We start from the raw sequence: 24,709 nt of genomic DNA, 5'->3' as shown, positions 1-24,709 counted from the left end.
GCCAGAAGTAAAAGTGGGCAGAGCAATAGATGGCTGCTATTCACTAGGTTACAAGGCAGAAATGTTGACCCTCCCACCTCCATCCAGGCAAGTAAGTTCTTACAGTTCCAGGGATGCATCGCACTCACGCAAGAATACTCAAATGATGGATCAAGTGAGTTGTGGCCTGTGAAGAGTCCTTAGGCTAGAGGACCAAATTTGACTCCTACACTTGAGGTTTCCCCTAGGTTAGGTTTTCATTACCCACTGCCCCCTCAGTGCATCTATCTGCATTGCTGCATATACTCTGAATGGGGTCTAGCAGTAAGAACTGGCGTATGGATGGGGAGTAGTAGCCTCGGGGTGCCTAATGGAGTACGTACTTAACCACATTTTTACATGAATGACAAGAACAGAAATGTTTTATTTAAAAACAAACAATAAGGTTGAGTGCATCTCCCATCCCACCAAGTCAAAAGGAAATAACTGAAGGCTGTTTTGAAGGCATTATTTGTATTTTTCCATCCCCTTCAAGCATGAAAAGCTGCCACTGTGAAAGGATGGAAGACACACAAACCCCAAAACTGCAAAAAATAGATTTAATTTACAGTAGACTGAGGATGATTTTTCATTTTAAATATTCATATACCCACTAGAGATTTTTGTTGACAAGGAAACCTTGAACAATTTTTCAGAAGGCAACAACTCAAATTCTAGAAGAGAGAGTTGTTGTTTTTAAGCCCCTATCCCTTTCCCCCACTTGTAAAGATTATAAAACCAGTTTGTGCAAAACATGTAGTTACATCATTACCTTCAAATACAAAATTTGGATCAGCTTATGTACATGCTGTTTGCTGAAGGATCCTATACATTAAGACTACACATTTTACACCCTTCACATACAATCTCCTGAGGAACAAGTCTTAATCGTTATCAGAGCCTGGGGGAGGCAAGAAAACCAAGGCATCGTTAAAGCTATGCCCATATGCTCTGAGTCTGTAAACTCCATACATCATAACGTGCATGTGATTAGGAGCTAATCCGCTGAAGGTGATAGCCATATCTGAACAACAGCCTTCCACCACCTCATCTGGGTGAATTGACATGGCCTCTTTAATGAGAGAACCAACTGACTTGGTGTTGAAGATGTCCTTCTTTTCAGAGTCTTCTGCATTCTCAGCATGTACCCCAGTGTACTTCAAGCAGACAGCTAGCTGCTTATCCTCGGAGAGCTTCCAAATCATGCCCCCTTGTTCAGGACACTTGTCTGGATCCTCAAAAACTTTGTAAAGGCGCCTTAGTGACTCTATGCTTAAGACGATTCCTCCATCACCGTTCACATACTGCAAGTCTCCAGATGTCTCCGTTCTGCCCGTGTAGAATGGCTGGGACGAGTCTTGTTTCAGCAAGAAATATTTTAGGTTTTCAATAACGGCGAATGTGGTAGGGTGGGCCAGGAAGAACCAGTTGAAGTCATCTTTGTAGTTTTCATAGGCAAATTTGTATGCTTTTCTCATCATTGACCACATGTCATCTGTGTTTAGCACGATGGAGTCAAAGACTTTGACCTTCTCGGAACTGTAGAATTCTGCCTTGTCACAGTGTTTGCTCCATGTATCTTTAACAGCTGCCCAGTGCCCAAGATCCTTTGGTTTGACAAGGATGATGCAATACACACGGATGCTCTGGCTCAATTCCAGGCGCTCGTCCTCCGAGAGGTTTAAAACGTCCTCCTTTTTGGGAGCCTGGAGATGGCGGTGCTCGTGAGACGTAGTGCTGTGGCCCATCTTAATGTGTCCTAGAAGAGTGACCAAGACGCAGAAAATCCCTCCAAGCATCATGCCCTTCACAAATGAGCCACTTTCGGATATCATGTTTCCTAAGAGAGATCTGGGTGGGTGGGTAGGTGGGGAAGAAACACATGCTTTTTGCCAAACATATATACAAACAAATACCGCATCTGAATTTGTAACCAACTACGGCTGCAATCCTCAACACACTAAGGAGTAAATTGCATTGAGTATGGCAGGACTTTCTCCCAAGGAACCATAGCTCAATGAGCGCAGCACATGCTTTCCATGTGTGCACAATGGCTTGAGTTCAAGTTCCAGTGGCTTGTATCCAATGCAGCATTAAGTAACCATCCCCATCAGTGCAAGGATTTAACACTTGCAACAGGACTCCGCCCCCTCTTTCTCCCCTGCATCCTCCCCAAATCTATTCTGGAGTGTTAGGAGAACCCACCCACAGCATGGTGGGGATTGGTGTGCGTTGAAGTATCATTGTGCAAGTGTAAATGATGGGATGGTTACTTAGTGTTAAACTGAATACTAGCCAGCATCTCCAGTTAGGTAGCAGGTGGTGGGACAGTGGCCTCCTGAGATGATGAAGAGCTGTTGCCAGTCAGAGGAGACAACACTAGGCTCAATAAACAAACTGTCTACCTTGGGTTGTCAACCTGGTCCCTACCACCCACTAGTGGGTGTTTCAGGATTCTAGGTGGGCAGTGGGGATTCTACGGCACAAGCTGAATCCTCCTTCCATCGAGCACTGGTGGGCGGTAAGGAAATATTACCACGAAGAAAGATGCATTAGTGGGCAGTAGGTGTAAAAAACGTTGACTACCCCTGGTCTACCAGAAAAAGACTTGAGGGAATCTAATAGAATCTTGTAAATGTTCTAGCTTCAGTGTCATTATCTTAGAAAGGCAGCTGTTGCTTTCAAGTGCTTAAATGAAGAGGAGGTTTAGCATGATATTTTTCCCCACTGGTGATAAGGAACAAACACTCATAACACAGCATAAAGTAGGATGGTATTTCCTGTGCAGGAGTCTAGTGGTTATATGCAACTGAAGTCATACTCAGGGTAGAGCCACACAAATCAATGGACTAAAATAAGTCAAGTTGATTTATTTCAATTGGCATACTCTGAGAATGACATAGCTACATAAAATCCTAATATCTCTGTGAAAGGGAGGATGAGGAAAGAGAGAGCCTTTCATGCTGGCTTGTTGACAAAGACATTCTGGGACTGGCTAAACTGTGATAAAAGATAACAACCTCTTAATTGGAAAAAGTGGTCATTATACCAGCAATAGTCTAACAGCTACTTGCAGTGCAATCCTATGTTTAATTGGAATTAAGTTTCAAACAGTTCAGTGGGGCTTACTATAGGAACCAGCTGCACTATTGCAGCTATAGTAGCTTTTCTCTCATATCCTTGAACTGTTCTTTAATTATATTTAAATACCCTTCTTCACCTTAGGGAGATTAGGTCACCATATATATGTGCTGCACATAGGGTGCAGCAGATAACTGGCCTTGCCTCCTGAGCCACTATGTTGGATCTGGCTCCACATGCCTCCGGGGGTGGGGTACGGTTCTGGTTAGTGGTCTCCAAAGGTCTAGTAAAATGCAAGGTAGATCCTGCAGACCCGTCACCTGCAAACATGGAACTGAACATACCAAACACTCTCCTGCAGCTATGCAGCAGGGGAAATACTGATTATGGTAGGCAATGTGTCATTCAGGGAATGCCTGCTTTCCATTACTAGTCTTCTCAGAGAGCAACCCTGATAAGCTTCTAAGCAGCCACCACTCTAACAAATTCCACAAACTCTACCAACGCTGGTGGTGGTGGGGAAAGAGGACTTGTATCAAGTGGGCAGAGCTCACTTGTGCACTTGGCAAGCAGCTGTATCGCCAACCACCCGACACCGGAGAAGGAGGTGTATCAGTTCCTTTGAGCCAGGCGACACCATGGATCAGAAACTCAAAAAGTTTGCTTTTCGTCATCTTCCACTCTCTGCCAGTGACTTCCTCTGTGGCCATCAGGGTTGGATCTGCTCTGCTCCCCCTACTGTGTCTCCTCCATCTGTCCATCTGCCTGCCTGCTTCTCTCCGTACGCAGCTTTCCCTTCTGTCTCCTTCCTTCCTTTTTCTTCCTCCTGCAACTCTTGCCTGCTCTTCCTGTCTTTCTTCCCCCTCCCCAGCTCTGCTGGCCCACACCAGCAACCAAATTCCTCCATGGAGGTGCCCAGAGCAGCCTGCATGCCTTGCCTGGCTATCCAGAGCAGTGGAGGAGTACACAGATGAGTGGGCAGCCTCCTAGCCACTCAGAACCAGAGCTGAAAGGCATGATTTTGGCTCCCCCTTGGCAGAGCCCAACCTGGCCAACCCCTAGGTATGCCCCTACAAGTATGGGGTGTTATTCAATGTCAATCATACTCAGACCACACCCACTGAAATCAGTGGCGTTAACTGAACTCAAAACCATTGTTTCAGTAGGTCCACCTTGATTATGAAGTAGTTGAATATCACTCAGTAAACCTATTTCCACAAACCTGAAGGATATTTGTTCTGATGTCACACAGTGGTCTGGTCAGTAGGTGGGTTTTCCAAAAGGAAAAAAAAAATCAATAGCACTAAAAAAAGAAGAAAAGAAGTGTGGCATGTTAATTTTATGCGCTGTATAAAATCTGAAAGCTCCCACCACAAAACAGCCAGGCAGGCCAAAGTATATATTCTGTTTTCATTTGGGATTTATACGTCAATGTTTTAAGACAATGATCATTCTCTGGCATACATATCTCTCACCTACTGTTTAGGAGTTTACAGGAGAGAAATATAGTGACAGAAAACTGTTAGCAAACGAAGGACACAACCCTATGCTGCAGTTACCCTGCCTGAGGGGCTTTAGGAAGTGGCAGAATTTGGCAGATCTGGAGCAACAGTGCTGGTATGACATATTCACTGATAGAACTTAATTGACACGCCAGCAGAAAATTCCACCAGCAGCTAGCAGAGTGGAGAAAAGCAAAGCAGGAACAAAGGTGTAGTTCCAACATGCCTAATCTAGAAACAGTTGAACATGGAACAGAGGTCAACATTCTTTTCTTTGGCCAGCATATATGGGCAGAACTATATAATGTTCTGAACAGCATTGCTACCTTGCAAGACAAAGTTACAGAAAGGTAGCAGTGTTGGTCTGCCATAGTCAAAACAAAAAAATTTTTTCCTTCCAGTAGCACCTTAAAGACCAACTAAGTTAGTTCTTGGTATGAGCTTTCGTGTGCATGCACACTTCTTCAGATACATCTGAAGAAGTGTGCATGCACACGAAAGCTCATACCAAGAACTAACTTAGTTGGTCTTTAAGGTGCTACTGGAAGGAAAAATTTTTTTTGTTTTGCAAGACAAAGGCATTCTTGCGTCCAGATCTACAATTCTATGATCTATGAGAAAAGATACTCCAGCTCCAAATAAATCAACTTAATTTCTAGGTTTATCTGGTTATGAAAGTCTTTTAAATAATTTTCACCTTAGCATTGTACATTCTGAGGGACAAAAAAATGCAGAGCATAGCTGCTGTGAAGCTAACATACCAATAGCAGATGCCCACACTTTTTGTTTGAATATCACCTAGTTATCCTTTAACTATGCTGTTGTAGCAGCAAAACGCCACTGTACAATAATGTTCTTTATTTCTGGACACAGTGAGATAGAAATTTGCACTAGGGGATGACTATTCCTCTAGACTGAAGATAAATTAGATATTGTGCATATGGCAGGAAAGGACCTAAGGAAGGATTATACAGATTATTCAGTCTTCAGCTGAAATCAGCACAACACTGTTGGGTCTCGAACTGGTGGAGTGGGAAAAGATAAACTACCTTTTCCCTTCTCTATATTTAGTTAAAGGTAAAGGTAAATACACTGCAGTTAGGAGGATAGAACCTGTGGTCTTCTAGATGTTGTTGAACTACAACTCCCATCATCCTTGATCACTGGCCATGCTAGCTGAAGCTGATGGCAATTGGAGTTCAACAAGACCTAAAGGTCCACAGTGCCTATCACTGCATTAGAAAGCTACTGTAGTCTAGTGGGTGAGAGTGTGAGTAGGAAGGCCTTAGCTGGTTCAGATCTTGGTTGGTTGAACAGCTAAGGATTCACAAGGTGATCTTAGGCAAGCAACTATTCTCTTGGCTCCCCTCATTGCCACCCTGTAATATGGGGATACCTATACTAACATCTCTTGCCCAGTTGTTGTAAGGATGACTGAAGGCCTTGGAAAACATGACACATGGTATGCAGCAGCAAGACAAATAGGTTTGATGCCTTAGAACAGCCTTCCTCAGCCTGGTGCCATCCAGATGATTTGAACTACAACTTCATTTATCCCTGACCATAGTCCATGGTGCCTGGGACTGATGGGAGCTGGAGTCCAGCAATATCTGGACTGCATCAGTTTGGGGGAAGGCTGCTTTAGAGGCTGATTTTGGCACTCATTTCACAGGCCACTCCCTTGTTGTCAGTGTCCTAAGGCAGCCTTGAAAGTTTCAAAAGCAGATGTGTGTGAATATACTCCTTTTTGGGGGGTAAAATCAAGGCCACAAAGATAGAGACGATCCGCCCCCTTCCCTGCTCCCTCTCTCCTACTTAGGCAGTTTGCATCATCCAGCCCTGTGCTGGGATCTGGTCTTAGTGCAGCATCTGTGCCTCAATAATAAGTCTGAATGTGTATGGTATAGTCCTAGAAAGGCTGTGACTCAGTGGGAGAGCATCTGCTTTGCATGCATAAGGTCCCAGGTTCAATCCCCAATACCATCTCTAGGTAGGGCTGGGAGACTTCTTGTCTTGAACTCTGGACAGCCGCTGCCTGCCAGTGTAGAGAATATTTGCCTAGATGGACCAGCGGTGCGACTTTGTATAAGACAGTTTCCTTTGTTCAGCTCATTAAACGGATGCACAAATGCACAAAGCTTTCAAGGAGGCCACTGAAATAAGGGTTGGGGGTGAGAAAAAGACAATGTGGTACAGCAGACAGAGCATCAAAACGAGGAATGGTGGTGGTGGCCGGGGTGGGGGGAGAGAGGCAGAATACTTGTGTTTTAGACTTTTTTTGTGGTGGTGCCCTGCCTTTATAAGGAAGTTCAACTTGAATAATCACCACAATCTTTTTGCCACCTGCTCACATGATTATTGTTTGCTTAGGCATTTCAAACTGACTGTTGCCTGCTTTGCAGTGCTATAATAAATTGTAGCCTCTCGTTTTTTTCTACAGGGGGGATGTGACATTGCATTCTTATTACTGTATTATTACTATTCTCCAGCCTGCCAATTATTGTATACAGCCCTCTGCAATTTGTCAGGATGAAGAACAGTTTAGGGTTTTGGTTTTTTTAAAATTAAAAAAAACCCAGCCATCTCCTACTCAGCCATGAAACCCATGGTCTCTCTCAGCCTAAACCTAAAGGGTGGTTGTGAACATAAAATGGAGGTTTGGGGGGGAAAGAGGAAAGAAACGGCTATATTACCCCAAGCTCCTTGCAGGAAAACAGGGACAGAAAGAATATGAAGATCTACCCATTCAGCCACGAGGCCTGCCAACCATATCCCTCAACCTAACCTAACCTAGCCTACCTCGCAGGGCTGTTGTGGAGATAAAACAGAGAAGGGAGGGAGGAGGAAGGATGGGATGCGAATGCCATGATAATTAACAAATGCTTAAAAGTGTCCTTGCATCAGGGAAGGGGAAGGGGAAGGGCCCCCCCCCTCCTGACCTCATAAGACTCACCTAGGTAGGTTGGCAATAGCAGGAGCTGGGCCAAGAGAAGCCACCACCGACCTCCACTTTCCCCCCTCCCGCTCTAGGAAGAAAAACCGGATCCGATTCCGCTTCCTCTCTATGGTGGAACCCGCAGCTCCGCCTTGGCCACGCCCCCCACGCGGACTCGTTTCTGGAGGGAGGGCTTGGGAGGAGAAAGCGTGACGCAACTAGCCTCTTAGAGGTAGAAAGAAAAGAGCTCTCTGTGCACGCTTATCATTTCCGGTACTCATTCGAGCGCTTTAAAAAATAATATTAAAATAATAATCTAATAACATTATTATTTAATAATAATATGAAATAAGTCTTATTTCATCTTGGACATTCTCATTCCAGTTTCCAGGTGGAAACTTTCCCCTCCTGCGTTTTGCATGAGAAAGTGGTCGCCTAGTGAGGGATAATATGAACCCAGGTCCAAATCTTAAGAAACTCTCCACTACAGTATTTATCTCCTCTACAGTATTAATTTGCATTGGGAAACCGGAAGTGTTGCTCCAGTGGCATTAAATCTATGACCCCTTTGGGAACGGTCTAACTCCGCGAGTCTTCCTTCCCTCGTTCCAGTTCACTTGCGCATACGTCTTCTTTTTCCAGGCTGTGACGCTTCAGCTGCCTCTCCCTCATTCACCACCGGTGTTGCCACGGAAACAGTTCAGAAGCAATAATCCTGGGAGGCGTGGCGTCTTTAAATCGACTCGACAGAAGGGAGGGGAAATAAACATGCTGCATTTAAATAAAACTGCTTCGTACAGGGCTGCATATGCCTGAGCATGTGCACAGTTCACTTCCACCAAGTACAGATTCACTTGGGTCAGAGCATCTTTGAGCATGTGAAGAGTTCCCTACCAGCCATGTAGAAATTCACCCAAGCCTGCATATCTGTAGGACGTGCAGATTTCCTTCCCGATATGTAGAAATTCACTTGAGTTTGGGTATCTCTTGAGTACGTGCAGAGTTCCTTTCCACAAAGCAGAATTAATCATTATTATTTATTTTTAAGGGTGGGTAAGGAGTTGATGAACATGTGCAGAGGGCCTTGCCTTTGAAAAGGAACTGCTCCTTTGCCTGCTCAGAGATTGAGTCTACTGTGAAATCTGTTGCCCCTGGACCTCATTCTTCGCTTGCCAGTTTGCCTCCCTGCAATGGATAGCATAGAAGTCAACTCGCCTCTCAGATATTGCTCTGCCTGGCTAGCAGCCAGCTTCAGATGCCAGGCGATGGCCATGATAATGCTCCTAATACAAATGCAGTCATCTGCCCCAGGCATCTCCATTCCCTGCCCCGTATACAGTGGTACCTTGGGTTACATACGCTTCAGGTTACATACGCTTCAGGTTACAGACTCCACTAACCCAGAAATAGTACCTCAGGTTAAGAACTTTGCTTCAGGATGAGAACAGAAATTGTGCTCCGGCGGCGCAGCAGGAGGCCCCATTAGCTAAAGGGGTTCTTCAGGTTAAGAACAGTTTCAGGTTAAGAACGGACCTCCGGAACGAATTAAGTACTTAACCCAAGGTACCACTGTATTAGGGGTTGCAGGTGGATTCTGATCTATTGATGGGCCACTGCCCAATTCCAGCTGGATCACCTAGTGCTGTTACGTATATATAAACATATGCATCAGTCACCCACAATAAAACATACCAAGGTGGTGTACAGCAACATTATACAAATACTGTATATAAAATACAGTATCGTGATGGCTATATGGGACCTCCAGCTTCAGACACAATATGCCACTGAATACAATATGCCTGGGAACAACAGCAGAGGTAGACTATTGTGCTTATGCCCTGCTTGTGGGCTTCCTGAAGACATTGGTTGACTTCTGTCATTAGAAGCAAGCAGGACTAGACAAAGAACAGATCTTCTTACATTTTGCTGGCTGCTGCCAAGTACCTTGTGGGTCACAAGTTATGCAGGCCTTGTGAGCTGGATTCAGCTAAGTGGTCGCACTAGCTAGCAGAAGCTCACGCAAGGACCTCTGCTAGTGTAACAGGCTTCCGGGCTTCATCCCCTCACCCCTGCTAATTGGTGTGTGTGTCTGTCCGGAGAACCCTCAGAATGATGCATTGAGGGAGCAGAGGGAGATAATTGTCCTTTGTCATTTAATCCAAGGCATGGATAGCCATTCCCCTCCCCACCTTGAGTGATCTGGGCACCAAGGAGCAGGCATCCAATGACACTAGTTTGTTGGAAGGGCGTGACAAAATGCTACTGTGGCTTTCTTTAAATATCAGTATCTTGCCCAAATTAAGCTATTTGCCTTAATGGCAAACATAACAAAGGAAACAGATGTCATAAATGGCTCCACAGACTACACCTGTAGGGAACTTTTGGTTCTCCAGATGTTGCATCAGCCTCAGCAAGCATAGCCAGTGACCAGGGATGTTGGGAGAGGTAGTTTAGAAACGTCAGGAGGGCTGAAGCTATAGGCACACATATAACATTCAAGCTAGTCTTCATCTCTTTTATCCACAATAGTTTCACTAACATTTTATATTTGGGCAAAAGTCAAGAAAACAGCCGACTGTTGTCGTCTCAACTCTCCTTGAGTTCTCTTTCATGTAATGTGGAGCAGATTACAGAAAACAGCTGAAGCTAAATATTTATTTAAGAGGGCATCTGAGTGAGCTTTCTAACTGATGTATAGCATTAGGAGTCTATGATGCCCTCCCAGTTCACAGAAGAACTGAAGGAGGAGGTTCACTGATAACTTTGAAGCAACAGAGGAGTGACTGGCTACTGCCATGGGCCATATCTAATCTGGGAAACCACAGACAAGTCATAGAATCATAAAAGCGTAAAATGTTAAACAGTGAAAGCATCCAAATCCAACTTGAAAAGCTTCTGTTTTCCTTTCTTCCCTCTCGAGAAAACCATCCATAACAGTAATTATTACATTTCTAAGACAATAATGTGCTCTAGTTCTAAAGCAGGATATAATTTTGTAAATCTTTGAATATGAAGAGTAATTTGGAGCTTTTTCTTTCTTTCTTATGCCAGGCAGAAAAATTATATAGGTATATGTTTCTAAGTGTGTTGAGGGGGAGATGGATGAAAATGCTTTTAGAATCCAGGTAATGTCTGAGGAATATCAAAATAGTGTTTCTTATTGGGCAGGAATCCAAGGTAAGGTACAGGAGATTTTGAAGGGGCTTCAGAGATTGCACTGAGCACAGCCAAGTGGTGGGAAAGTCCTTTGTTTGAGATGCTGGAAACCTGCTGCCAGTTACTACTTGCCTTGATCATCTCCCACACCTGCAATATTTGGACATAATAGTCCAGATTTGCCTTTCAGGGCTCCTGCAAGGAGCATAATGTACACAAAATGTATTAAATGCTTGAAAGCACCATAGAAATGTTTATTGTAGTAGAATAATCTGAATTGGTATAGGGCAGATCCTGTGATCCATCACTTGTTAAAACCTTGATACAGGGCTCTGCTCTGCATTTTTTTTTTTTAACAGGAGGTTAGAACACCCTCAAGCAGCAAAACTCAAGGCTTTTTGTTACAGCTCCAAGATATATCAATGGTTCATCTATGGACCTCATTCCTGACCTTCGGGGTGTGTGGGAAGAGCAAAGCTCGTTTGTTCTGCCAGACTTTGGGTAAAAAAAAAAAGAAAGGGCAGAATAGCTCAGCTGTTGAGGGTACTGATTTTTGTTTCTTGTGGTTCTTAGCTCTTTCTTTTTAGGGTGTATCTAAGCATATAACAAATAGGCATATTTGTGTTTACATGAACAAAATTTTGTATCTTAGTCAAGAAGTGGGATGGTGGCCAGAGGAATAGTAGGCATACATCTAAATCAACAGGGAATTGGACTAGACAACCCTTAGGGTTCATTCCAACGTTACAATTCTAAGATAATATGTCTAGGGGAACAAGACTAAGGGTATATAGTAAGTGTATACATCTCCTTGCCTGCACCCAAGCAAACATGCATACATCCTTCATTTAAAAAGCAACATATATCACTTTGGCCAGGAATTCCCATCACACCTGGCCAGTGAGGTCAGAGGTGGCAACTGTCCAAAGCTGTTCCTGTCTCAGGGCCTAGAGCCCAGCATCCGGAGATAAACACAGCATCAAAGCAAGAAAATCAGCATAGATCAAAGCAAAAGAATATAAACATATATGAGCTCATTCTCACAACAACTACCAATTAGTTTGGGGTTATTCTGACTACCAAGATGGCGTTAAGGTGCATTCTCTGAATGTTCCAAGCAGTAATCATTTCTGTAGAACTTTCTGTTTGTTAATCCTTTCGGTAGAACCTTGCAGTCTGCAAAGTGATTCCAACACTTTTTTCTTTCAAGCCTCCTTGCGGCGCTGGGAGGGAGGGATTGCTCAGGGCTTTGGCAACACACCGATGGCGACACTCCAGTCCAGGCAAATACTTAGGCATTTATCTCTCTCCAGCAAATGTCTGTGACTGCTGGTTGGCATTTGACCTCCCGCCTTCCCTTTTATGAGGTGGACAGAAGAGGACCTACAAAAACTGCAAAAACGAACTTGGCCTGAAGGAGTCCATAATGGCCCAGGAAGGTCAAAGTTTGGGACAGGGAATATATGGCCCATACCCATCCAGTTGCTGCGAGACCAATTGATTGCTTGTTGCCTAAACATTCCCCAAGTGAATTAATTTTAAAAACATAAATACACCATACCATTAAAAAGTTCCTGTAAAACACCAATATTTTCATATGCCTATAACTCATTAATACACATACATGCACATATGCACACACATGTTCATATCTACCCACAAATGCATATCTATATAGACAACACACACACACCCTCCATAAACGCCACAGGAAGCCTTGGTAGCACTAACTGTAGAATCACAGAACTGTAGAGTTGGAAGGGACACTGAGTGTCATCTAGTCCAACCTCCTGTATGGTAGGAATCTTTTTGCTCAGCGTGAAGCTTGAACCCACAACCCTGAAATTAAGAGTCTTCTGCTCTACCAGCTGAGCTAAGTAGAACAAAATCAGCTCAGTTCAGCAAAAGCCTGGGGGGAAAGGCAAGCCTACCTAGCCCCGAAAAGATGTCAGCAACGGTCTTGGGTGGTCCTCACTGGGGAGAGCATTCTATAGATGTTGAGCCACAGCCGAAATGGCCCAACACCAATCTAGCCCAGTGGCATGGGCTATGGTCAAGGGCAATGGGACTCATGGTTCACTAACAGCTGGAGTGTCACAAGACTATGGCTCTCTCATTATCACATTTCTTTTTTTTTTTAAAAAAATATAATATTTATTAAAACTTCCAATTTAATACATAATCCAATACAAACCACATAAAGACATCCCAAATTACAACAACAACAACAACAATAATAAAGGCTAAATATAAATGCCGAATTTTATACCCCCATTTCTGTTTTTGAACAAGGGTCAGGCAAGGAGAGAAGCCCATTCTGTCTAAGAAGCCAGAATGAAACCCCATAACAGAAAATATTACTGAAAAAACCCTAAGGATTCTATCATGTGTGTGTGCAGTTGATGTCTCTTGGCTAACTAATAAAACCTTTGACTTTATTCCAGAGCTGAACTCTAGTACTGAAAACAGGGGTGAACTCTAGTGATCCTTGGGTGAAATTAAATCCTGAAATTATTCCCATGGGCAGAAGAAAAGCAGCCTGCTGATCTCAGAGAGAAGAAAAGCACTTATCTCAATCAGGGCTTCCCCCCCCCCAGCCGGAACTCACCAAAACTCAGTTCCGGCACCTCTCAGGTGGGCACCATTGCCATTAGAAGAGAACAAGGGGAGATGTTCGTGGTGAGTTCTGGCACCTGGTACCTCTGATCCAGTCCAGGAACTTCATAAGCAGGAAAGAGTCAGGGATCGGTAAGATTGCAGATTAATTTTACGCAATTGTAGTGACTGCGTGCTCTTGCTTTATTTGTTTAAAACACATTGGTGCGCTGTAGCAAGGGAAAGGGGCTTCTGCTAAATTTAGCCCACCCTGCAAGACTGAAGTCATTCAAGCTTTGCCGCGGATTTTTGCTCTTGCGAGCTCCTGTAGAATTTGAGAAGAATTAAAGAGAAGTAAGAAGGAAAAGCTTGCCATCTTGTGGCGAAGAAAAGAACGTCCCAGAATTTTCTGAACTGAATATTTCTTTGCTACAGTACAGTACAGTACAGTACAGTACAGTACAGTACAGTACAAGCAAACTGAATTGTTAAGCTCAATAAAAATAGGCAGACACACCAGGGGCAACTTGTGTATTTGGCAACATAATAAGTTACTGTTAGAAACATTTATGCTTATGATATATTCATATATAATTTTAAACCTCTTTATTCTATTACATCCTTTTACAAGTTAAGTTGTGTTTTTAACCCAGTTACATGGACCACTAATTTTGCAGAGCAATTCAGCCTTGAAACCAAGCCAAAATGGACAGAACAGTAACATTTGTGTGTGTGTGTGTGTGTTTGTATGAGAATGGATTTTGCTTACAAAGAGGGCTAAGAGGCAAAGAAGCAGATGAGCAAGCAGACAATCTGGACTTTTGTTACTTTGAGCTTTGTGCCTATGCGAAATGTGAGATGTTCCCATGCATGTGAAGAGGACCGTATTGAAACAAACCTGGATTTTGCCTATGCTACTTTAGCAGCCCAATGGCATTCTGGATCTTGTGAGATAGCACAGTGCTTCACCACCCCATATGGATATACGGACAATTTTGCCTCAGTGCTAATTTGGAGAAGGCAATTCGGTGGAGAAGCCAAGGTGGAGAAGGCAGGTTGGCACAGAAAAGCCCATTAAGGTCTAGTGTAACTGAAAAGACCAAGAACCAATTGGGAGGAAGACAAGTAAAAAATGGATTATAATTCGGAGAAGACTTAAACAGCAATATCCAATGAAGCACGTGTCTGCAATGTTCAACTGTTCCCCTATTTTTGCTTGTTGCAGGATCTCTTCCCTGAATCCTTATGTTATGTGTGAGAAATAGTATACCCTAGGTAGGATAAATCAGTTACTACAATTTCTATTCTCCATGTCAAGGTTTACTCTTCATGAGGGAGAGAACATCCTTGCTGTAACATTTGCTTATCATATAAAGCTTTAAACTTTTATTTTTGGTCTGGTTGGTTTTCCTGGCATTCTTGCATTCCTGTTTTGTAAATAATAGATCTTCTCTCTACCCACATTCTCCACACCATACATAATTCTGTATACATCTATCATATCTCCTGTCTTCCTCTTTTTCTTCCAACCAGAAACCCCAAATGATGCAATCATTCCTCGTAGCTGAACTTACATAGTTTTCTCATAGTTGCTCCATCCCCTTGATCATTTTGTGTGCCCTTTTCTGAGCCTTTTCCAACCCACAGCATCCCCCTGAGGTGAGAGCCCCAAACCCAGAGCGAGAAAGCAGGCAAAGTGGAAACATCCAGTGCAGCTTACTGGAGTTGAGAAGGGAAGCTTCTGTAAGGCAGGGAATTTACGCTTAAACAAAGACTGTGGTAATGTAGCAAGCAGTACAGTATACTTACAGAAGGAAGTGAAACATGCAAACGGACAGGAACAATGATGGGAAGAGCGCTCAGAATTGTGAGAGTAAAGGGCTCAGCCTAGAGTTCTGATTATCCTTATAATTGACATAGTGAGTATGGTATGACAATTACTTGTTATTATTTTAATAATAGTAACTTGGATGAGCTATCCCTCCTTTAAATGGTGAATTCAGGTAATGAGTGCCAGCAGGATTCAAGCCGAAAAGGGTATTGACATGCTCAGAGAGAAACCCCAAGGTTTGCAGAATCAAATCAAATCAAATCAAGTCAGATCAAATCAAATCAAAACAAACAAACAAACAAACAAACAAACAAACCCACACATAATAAAACAAAAAATAGAGGGAGAGGGGAGAGAACCGCCAGTCCAATGAAGACCTAATATGCTCAGAAACCACAGAATATTGAGTGTCAGCTGGGGGAGAACCCCCTTCCCCCAGTAAAACTGATGAACACCTTACAATTTATAGTATACATGGAGAGGGCATCACTGGCTGGCTGATGGTCTGAAACCCTGAAAAAGATCTCTCTGGTTCGGAGTTGAGGATATAGGTTTCATTTGTATATTCACATTTTGCATTCTGAGCACTGGCATTCAAGTCATAGCTCTGAACGCACACGGCCGGGGCAATCCGTGTTTCGGACCATTTCCCAGCATGAGATGCAGATGGTGGTGATCAAATCCTGCAGACTGGAGGTCATTCTGAAGTGTGCATTATATATCTTCTGTTCTGCATCATCAAGCCCTACTTCAGCTGCTGTTGATCATGTAACAGGGTGCTGGGGATGTTTTTCAATGAGTTGTAACTTGCTGCTTCAACAAATTGCTTTCCTGCTGCTGTTTAAGGCAGGTTCTCTCCATGCTCTTGACAGCATGACAAATGCAGCAGCAGATTTCAAGTGTCACCCCAATACATTTTTGACCTTTCTGTCCCCCTTTTACTGGAAAGAAGATTAGCAAGGAAAAGCTCTTAACCTGATGTGGCTCTTGAAGGCCTGTAACTGGACTGACAATATTGTTTGATACAGGAACGAGCTAGGTATGACACTCACAGAGTGAGAGTCAGAGATGGACGAATCTGTCAATTCTGATTTCTCTTATTTTTCCAACTTCAGCTCTCCACATTTCCACACAATTTGTGATATTTTTTAAAGGAAGCAATTCACACAAATATGCACACATGCTTGTGTTCTCCTAATAAGCACAGTTTTGGATGAAATTTTGCCTGAAATACACACTTTTGCAAACAATATCATTTAATATGTTGTTGTTGTTGTATGGTAATTTCACTAATGCACACATTTTCATAAACTCCATTCAAGGAGCAACGGGGGTTTGTTTAACCTGTCACTTCTCCATACCAGAATAAAAGCGCAGGGTGTTCTTATCCGAGAGATGTTGTTTTTAGATGACACCCTTGACTGTGCACTCCAAGAAAGGTCTGCAGATACTCATCAACCATTTTGCCCAAGCCTGCGTGAAGGTTGGACTCACTATCATCCTGACAAAAGCCAACATCCTGGGTCAGGACGTCGACAGCACTCTACGCATCAGCGTTGGTGACCACACATTTGAAGTCTGCCTGGGCTCCATTGAAACCAGCAACTTTTCCATCATGCTGAGCGGGACAAGCGTATTGGCAATGACTTGCCTCTCCAAAACGGTTTCGGAAAATGTGACACTTGCAAACAATACCAAGATGAAGGTCTACCAGGCTTGTGTGCTGAGCATGCTGCTTAATGGAAATGAGTCATAGGCAACTTACACTGACCAGGAGTGCTGCCTCAATGCCTTCCACATGCATTGCATCAAGAAGATTTTGGGCATCACATAGCAACACAGTCTCAAGCAAATATATGCTCTCTCAGCATGTTCACACTCCTGTTTCAGTGATGTCTACACTGGCTTGGTCATGCCCACAGAATGGAAGATGGAAGGCTCATCAAGGATGTGCTCTATGGAGAGCTGGCTCCAGGCACCATGCCTTTGGCAGACCAACTCTATGTTACAAAAAATGTCTGTAAACGTGACATGAAGGCTGGCAACATTAGCACCATCTTATAGGAATCGCTTGCAGATGACCACAGTGCCTGGAGACAGACAGGTGGTAAATACACAGCAATAAATAGAGGAGAAATGATTGCTGGGAGGAGTGCAGAGAGAAGAAATTCCATTGCGCAATTGTAACAGCAAAACAAGACACCTTCATTCGCTCCAGCTGCAATGAATGTCTCTGCCATATTGGTTTCTACAGCCACAGCAGGCACTGTAACCTCTAATGGTTTGACCTTACCCCGGATGGCACACTCTTTCATGGTCTCTCAGGACAGGAGAATGCCAACAGTAGCTGTCAGTATACTCCATTCTTGGTGGGTATGGAGTAAGAGTTAGTCTGCCTAGGTAGGATAATTCATGTAGTCCAATTTCTATTTTCCGTTTCTATGTTTACTCTTCATTAGAGAGACAACATCCTTGTTGTAGCGTTTGCTTAGCAAACGAAGCTGGTCTCCCGAGGCAGACGGATGCCAGCAATGTCTTATACAGGGCTGGGAAACCTGCAGCTTAACAATTGCATATAGTATTGGCTTAATTTTATTTGGCATTGGGCCTGATTTCATGCTGGTAGCAAGGAGAGAAATATGGGGGTAAGGGAAGAGAAAGGCAATGGCAGAGAAATAAATAAGAGAAAGAAATGGGGATAACAGAAAGAGAGAAAAATTCCCCTGCTTTGACTGCTAGCTCTCCCACTTTTGATGCTAGATCTGTCCATAACTCTCTTCAGCCCTGCCCACCACTGATTCTGGTCCCTCCCACATATTTTTGTCCCCACCCACCTCTGGCTCTGGCTCCACCCACTACTGACAAGTGGGCCTCTGAGTGAATGAAGCATTAAGCAGAAAAAACAAGGTGCCTCACCCTTGTCTAATAAGTTTCCACATGGACATTAAAACCACTGGTCATTACCTATGAGTCACAGCTTCCCCATTTCTGGAGATGAGCTATAATCAAGATATGCCTGATGGCAATTTTATTTCAAGTAATGTCAAACTGTAACCACTGACATGCCTACTGACGTCTTTTGCAGCGGCGGCATTTTAATGACCGTCCAGTCCCTGGAAAAAAGGTCTCATTTATCTCCCTGTAACCAGAGACTTCTGTCTGTTGATGGAGAGTTAGAGTTCCAGGCTGAAGTTATTCAAGGTTGGTAACTAAATTTAGAGGCAGAATTCACATCCATTATTCAATCTTTAATAGCATTTCTGCATCCAGTGGTGTGCATTGTCTGAGTTGTTGTCTATAAAGATAACATCAGCATAATTAACTAGCCAAGTGCTCAAAATGCAGTCAATTATTGGTGTCTCCTTTTGTAATTTACTTTCGATGCATCTGGAGTTCTTCACTATAAACCCTAAATTCTGCAAGCAGATTCAGTGAATGTCTATATCTATCCCTACACCTATCCATCTATCTGCATGCGTGTATATACCGTGTGTGTGTGTGTGTGTGTGTGTGTGTGTGTGTACAGGTAGAGCTGACTGATGCAACAAAACCCTGATGGAAAGGGATATTATGATCTGCACAGGAAAATAATTAATATTAGTACATGAATTAAAGCAGCTCACTTTGAATTCCCAAGTTATGAGCAGCAAGGGAGCACTGAGTGGCATGGGCCAGGATAAACAGTAGTTTGCAAAAAAAATCTATACATGGCTGGAGGGAGAGATTATTTTTATTTACTGAAATATACTCAGAGTCGAGAGTGGATTTCATGCTCTTTATTAAGCTCATAGTGGTGAGGAGGAATGGAAGTTCCCCACAATATCTGCTTTATTTACACAATGGGCTGCACGTGATTGGCTAATTCCGGGATTCTCCTGTAGGCCAATCAGGTGGTGGATTCACTTCCACCTGGAGCTGCATTGGGTGGCTCCTGCGGACCAATCATACTGCTGCATTGTTCTAGGACCAATCAGACTGCAGCATTCTGGATCCTATTGTTCTAGGACCAATCAGACTGCTGCATTTTGGATCCTATTGTTCTGGGATCAATCAGACTGCTGCATTTTGGATCCTATTGTTCTAGGATCAATCAGACTGCTGCATTTTGGATCCTATTCAACTCAGTACATAATGTTTACAATATTTGAATACTACCCAATAATGTTCTCTGGGCCAGGTCTGGCCCTACCATTAGGCAGAATGCAGTGACTGCCTTAGGCAGTGGAAACTGGTGTGTGTGTGTGTGTGTGTGTGTGTGTGTGTGTGGAGCACTGCCTCACCAATCGCAGTGTGCCTTCAGCTAGCCCGTACCTCCTGGTCTTCTCACTTGCCAGCAGTCCAAGGGATAGTATTGACTGTCAACCTTCTCTTCCTCCTTAGTCTCATCATTGCCCTTGTCAAACTAAGCAGGAACAAGGATGGGGATGGAATTAGAATGTGTAGGCTGTGGCCTCCTAGAGCCCTCCTCCTTCCGAAAGCTGTGAAAGAAAAGGGAAGAGGACTTTAGGACCCTGCCAGAGTCTGATGCCTCCTTCCTAAAGCCCAGAGCCTCCCTTACAGGGCTTTGAGATGTGGTACCCTCTCTGCTCAGTCCAGGTCTCCCTGCCTTCCACACTGCCTGATAGAGAGAGACAGCTAGACAGGAGAGAGGGACAGAGAAAGAGGAAAGTTAGAGAGAGAGAGTTAGAGAGGAAGACACACACAGAGAGAGGGAGAAAGAGAAAGAAAGAGTAAATGTGAGAAGACACACATACAGACCCATCCATACATATATTTAGAGAGAGAGGGAGCAGGGGAGAGATGCATGACAGTTGCTGGAAATATCTCCCTTGGTTTGCAGCAGTGCTTTTTTCTAAAATAATAATAATAATGTTTAGAGATACTCTCATTTTGACTCAAGAAAATCTCCATTTTATAGTTCAAATCGGGAAAAATAAACACAGTAAATGGACAAAAGTACAAAGATTCACAAATGTTTAGGGGTATGCGTACCCCTGCATCCCTCCAGAAAAAACAGCACTGGTTTGAAGTATCTGATCATTCTCACGATAACTCAGCCTTTGAGTTCCACATGTTGTTCAGACGCTTCTGCAGATGCACACCACACAACTAGGGTGAGAAGAGCAACAGCTTCAGCTGCCAAGGTAGATACGGCATCAAAGTCAATATGCAGTAATACATGCCTCTCAGAGAGTCAGGATGACAAGCTGTAACTTGGAAGAGGCAGGCATTAAAAGAGAAAAAAAGTGTGATTGGCACAATGTGAGCTAGATTCATAGATAGCATGACCAGATGCAAAAGATGCTGGGGATCCTGTTAGTGAGTTGATTGATACTTTTCAAGGATCATTTGGAAAACTGCCTGGCTTGTAGCAGACTTGAACAGATGTGCAGTCTACGCATTTTGCATGAGGGAAAACGAAAGATGTGCAATGACAAAATACAGCCAAAATAGTTTTTTTTAAAAAAAATTCAAGATACGTATTAGCATTAATAAAAAGCATATGTCTATTTGCTCTGCTATCAGAATCAAAGTTTGTTGCTGCTGCAAAATTCATCCCAGGAGGTATAGTCTTAAGTTGCAAGCACAATGAGCATTCCCTTTTATGGCCTGACATCTCATTCTGATTTGACTGCACAAAGTTTGCAGGGAGGTTATACAATGCCCACTGTTTATTGAGAATTGTTTATGGGGTGGTTTTGCAGTGGCACATCAAGCAATTGTTATTCCACATTTCCCAGTGCTTCCTCCCATCACTTTCTTTACTGTAAAAAGTCATTTAAATAAAAGCAAAAACTTGTCATATTGACAATCTAACTTCTGCATAAGTTTTGTGCAAACAAATCTGAACAAATGCTTAATAAAGATCAGGCGTAGTCTAACCCAGGCATAGGCAAACTCAGCCCTCCAGTTGTTTTGGGACTGCAACTCCCACCATCCCTGTTAGCTAGGGATGATGGGAGTTGTAGTCCCAAAACATCTGGAGGGCAGAGTTTGCCTATGCCTGGTCTAACCTCTGTGTAAGCTTTGTGCAAGTAAACCAGGATGAACGTCTGGAGGAGCCTTTTGCCTGGTTCTGAACCACCTCCGCCCCTAGATATTGTTCTCAACATCTTTCCTTGGATAAGTGTTCCTTTGCAGTTTCTACCCTCAACTGGCCTTCCTTCCTGAAACTCCTTTGAGCGAAAGGGCGATCTGCTTACCACCATGATTCCGAGCTCCTGCAATGGTTTTCCAAAAGAAACAGTAATCAAGATTTTTTATTTTTTTAAAAAAAATGCTGAACTGGTTCCATTTTATGTTTTCTTGGGGAACTATTTTGTTATTTCACAAGAGCACGTTGGCTGATGAGGTCTGCCAGCCCTTGTGGTAATAAATCAACGGAACACAAAACGCTATGTTGCAGCTGCACTGTAGCTGATTAGACTCCCATTCAAGGAAAAAGGCTTAGGCAATGCCTTTCCTTTCTTAGCCACCTGTACTGTGCTCCTCCTTTTCCCCTTGTGAAACAAGAGGAAAGAAAGACACTCAGAATGCAATTCTGCAATTTCTTCTTTGGAATGATAATCTACAAATGTATATAGGTCAGAAGAAGGAGAGACCTTGTAAATTGACGGAGTGTGAACCAGTAAAGGAAGTGGCCAAAAGTTAAGCGAGCGTCTGGTAAAAACACAGCTCTGCAACATTTTGTTGATGGTTAAGCCACTAACAAATGCTGGATTGATTTAAAGGCTGATCTTGACAAAACAGACAGCAGATTAAAACATTTTTTGTTAGAGTAGGGATAGCCAATGTTATGCCCCTCAGTCCCTTACAATCTGTGATGCTTGCTAGCACTGATGGGAATTGTAGCTCAATGTCAGGAGCGAGCCAGCAGCAAACTGATTAATTGAAACCAAATATATGTAAAAAAAGAATCACTGGCTTTTTGGTCTCAAAGGATTTTACCAATTGTTCTAATATTTCAGGTGTATGAGAGGCCGTGAAAGCTGCCGGTCCAAATAGTGTCCTCGGTGAGTTAAGGACATACCTTGCATGCAAAGACAGACTCCGGTGGATTGAGTGGATGAGACCAACAGTGGATTTCAAGAGGGAGAGTCTTCCAATTGACCTCTTCATCATGACAGCTTCTTATGCATTTGAAGAGTGTGAGCATGTGTTCCCCCTGACTGCCCCCCACCCCGGTTTTCTCTTCCCTAGATTAAATATTTCTTCTTAGGTCTTGGTTTGCTGACCATGGGAGGATCTGCACTTGTGGTTTATAACATTAATAATGTGTTATTGGGACGCGGGTGGCACTGTGGGTTAAACCACTGAGCCTAGGACTTGCCGATCAGAAGGTCGGCGGTTCGAACCCCTGCGATGGGGTGAGCTCCCATTGCTCGGTCCCTGCTCCTGCCAACCTAGCAGTTCGAAAGCACGTCAAAGTGCAAGTAGATAAATAGGTACCGCTCTGGCAGGAAGGTAAACGGCGTTTCTGTGTGCAGCTCTGGTTTGCCAGAAGTGGCTTAGTCATGCTGGCCACATGACCCGGAAGCAGTACGCCGGCTCCCTCGGCCAATAAAGCGAGATGAGCGCTGCAACCCCAGAGTCAGTCACGACTGGACCTAATGGTCAGGGGTCCCTTTACCTTTACCTAAAGTGTTATTAAAATGTGACACCAGAGGGTGCAATGAGCCACTAGCAGTAGGGAAACTGCATGTTAAAGGTAAGGTAAAGTTATAGAATGATATATCTAATGTTCTAATAACGTTTAAAAGATCAATGTAGATGCAGCCCATATTTTCCCTTCTCTGAACATGCTCCATTTGGACAACTCCAGCCTGCTCCCTCAGTTTTTTATATGCAGCCAATTATCTGGGTGATGAGGCTCCAGGAGTTCCTGCACCTAATCTAGGGTTTGACCTCCTTTGAATGATGTAACTGGATACTTAAGGCTTTTGGTATTATTTGCATTTATTTACAAATATGCAGGTTGAGCATGGATGGAGGCTTTGCAGCTTAAACCAGGGATAGGAAATTTGTGGCCTCTAGAAATGGCTGGACCTCAATCCCCATCATCCCTGAACTATTGGCCAAGCTAGCTAGCACTGATGGGAGTTGTAGTTCATAGCTTCTGGAATGCACTATGCCAGGGAAGGCTACATTACATACACAGATGACTGGAACTGATGCATTTATTTTTGTTCCGTTACTACTAACTCATTTCTGTCTAATTTTGGGTGGGATGGTGGCAGGGAAGGTGTAGCTGAGATTTGAAGCTTTTTCTGAGAAAGATATAACCAGAAGCTTAATTAAGGGGATGGAAAGCAATTTTTAGTGACAAGCCTACCTTCCTGCTGCAAACAGTCGTTTTGTGCTTCTTAGAAGTATAGACTGTATTGATTAACTCTCTCCATTCTTTCTTTTGTTGTCACTCGTCTGTTTCAAATACTGGCTCTAGTAGCAAATGGTGTGAATTTTCAATGAAGCAGAGAGGTGCTGTGTGTGTGTGCGCAAATAACAATCAGCATGCACACAAATCCCAAGAGGACGTATGGTTGCAGCACAGCAATAAGCAAGTAATTTTCTTTACAAAACCTTGGATATGTGAGCCGGATTGGGGTGCTGACTTTCTTTCAATGCCCTTTCTTGCTTCTCATCTCTTGTTGTTGCCACCCTACTGTCTCAAGACACAATGGAGTGTGCCTCCGAGGGTGAAGTCGAGCCGCTGTGTTAGCAGGACCCACATGGCCTCTCCGGGACTGCCCAGAAAACATAACCCCCTCATTGGCCTCCCTGATGTGGACCAACGAAAAGCAGAGCAATACATTTGGCACCAGCTTGGCTGCAGGAGTTGCCGGAAGGAGACATACAAGGCGTCATCCAACCCTCTTAGGGACTGCACTCTGGATTTGTGTTGGGTTTACACCCGAGCCTTTTCTTCTTCTGAAGATATCCCACAGGGCAGCAGAGGTTTAGGATTAGAGTTTCCCAGGTTAATGAGTCTTGTCTGCTCCTCATATTCCCCTACAGCATGTGCAGAAACTGCTTTCTTGACCGTTGAACCCACTATTGGTCTCATCCACTCAATAATGCTCTTTAGTTGTGTTAAAAAGACATTGTGGTGTTTTTTTTTATCCTGAACTTTCTGTCAAGGGTTACCTCAGAGAAGCAGAAGCAGCTGTACATGCAGTGTGCTTAAAACTGCATTAAATGTGAAACCTTCCTGCAGATATACCCACAGTGAGGAATGTGCAAGATGGATAAGAGAAGAGAGAATGGTTCAACATGGGATAGCAATGGGGAACCTGAGGCCATGGAGATGTTGCTGGATTCTAATTTCCATCATCCCTGACCAGGGGCTATGCTGGCTCCTGGAAGTGGTGGCTGGAGCCCATTGTGGCTGGTGGGGTGGAAAGCAGTGAGCCCAACAACGAACAACTGTCAAGAGTGCTTCCCAGCACATGGCAGATAGCCAACTATTTATTGTCAAGGGTCACTTCTACAGTCGCATCTACAGTTCTGTTTATTTACACACACCAATCTAGCGTCTAGGCAGCTATTCAGGGGGCCACTCCCCCTGCACCAGTTTATGTACCTTCCCTC

General features: G+C 43.6%; 1 protein-coding gene and 1 long non-coding RNA gene across 3 annotated transcripts in view; one reads left to right on the top strand and one right to left on the bottom strand.

Moving 5' to 3' along the window:
- Positions 1-383: 383 nt before the first annotated feature.
- Positions 384-7,674, bottom strand: C1GALT1C1 (C1GALT1 specific chaperone 1). 2 transcript variants are annotated; one of them, XM_053374668.1, is made up of 3 exons: positions 7,555-7,674; positions 4,322-4,402; positions 384-1,869 (listed from the first exon to the last, which is right to left on the bottom strand). In XM_053374668.1, the coding sequence occupies exon 3, from the start codon at positions 1,851-1,853 to the stop codon at positions 903-905; it is 951 nt and encodes a 316-aa protein (XP_053230643.1). In that variant the 5' UTR covers positions 1,854-1,869; positions 4,322-4,402; positions 7,555-7,674; the 3' UTR covers positions 384-902. The 2 variants fall into 2 exon arrangements, with proteins under 2 accessions (XP_053230643.1, XP_053230645.1); XM_053374670.1 differs by lacking the exon at positions 4,322-4,402 and having other exon boundaries at positions 7,555-7,651.
- Positions 2,737-24,709, top strand: part of LOC128406874 (uncharacterized) — a 107,064-nt gene continuing 85,091 nt past the window's right edge. Inside the window, exon 1 of the long non-coding RNA XR_008328646.1 lies at positions 2,737-2,791. This is a non-coding gene — a long non-coding RNA (uncharacterized LOC128406874). The remainder of the gene's footprint in view (positions 2,792-24,709) is intronic.

The sequence above is a fragment of the Podarcis raffonei genome, chromosome Z (genome assembly GCF_027172205.1).
Source record: "Podarcis raffonei isolate rPodRaf1 chromosome Z, rPodRaf1.pri, whole genome shotgun sequence".
Taxonomy (NCBI): domain Eukaryota; kingdom Metazoa; phylum Chordata; class Lepidosauria; order Squamata; family Lacertidae; genus Podarcis; species Podarcis raffonei.
The sequence above is the reverse complement of the archived record's forward strand: the minus strand, read 5'-3'. Positions and strand labels throughout refer to the sequence as shown.

What these genes read in the sequence shown, in the direction of transcription:
- C1GALT1C1 (XM_053374668.1), bottom strand. Translation starts at nt 1,853, where the DNA reads ATGATATCCGAAAGTGGCTCATTTGTGAAGGGCATGATGCTTGGAGGG.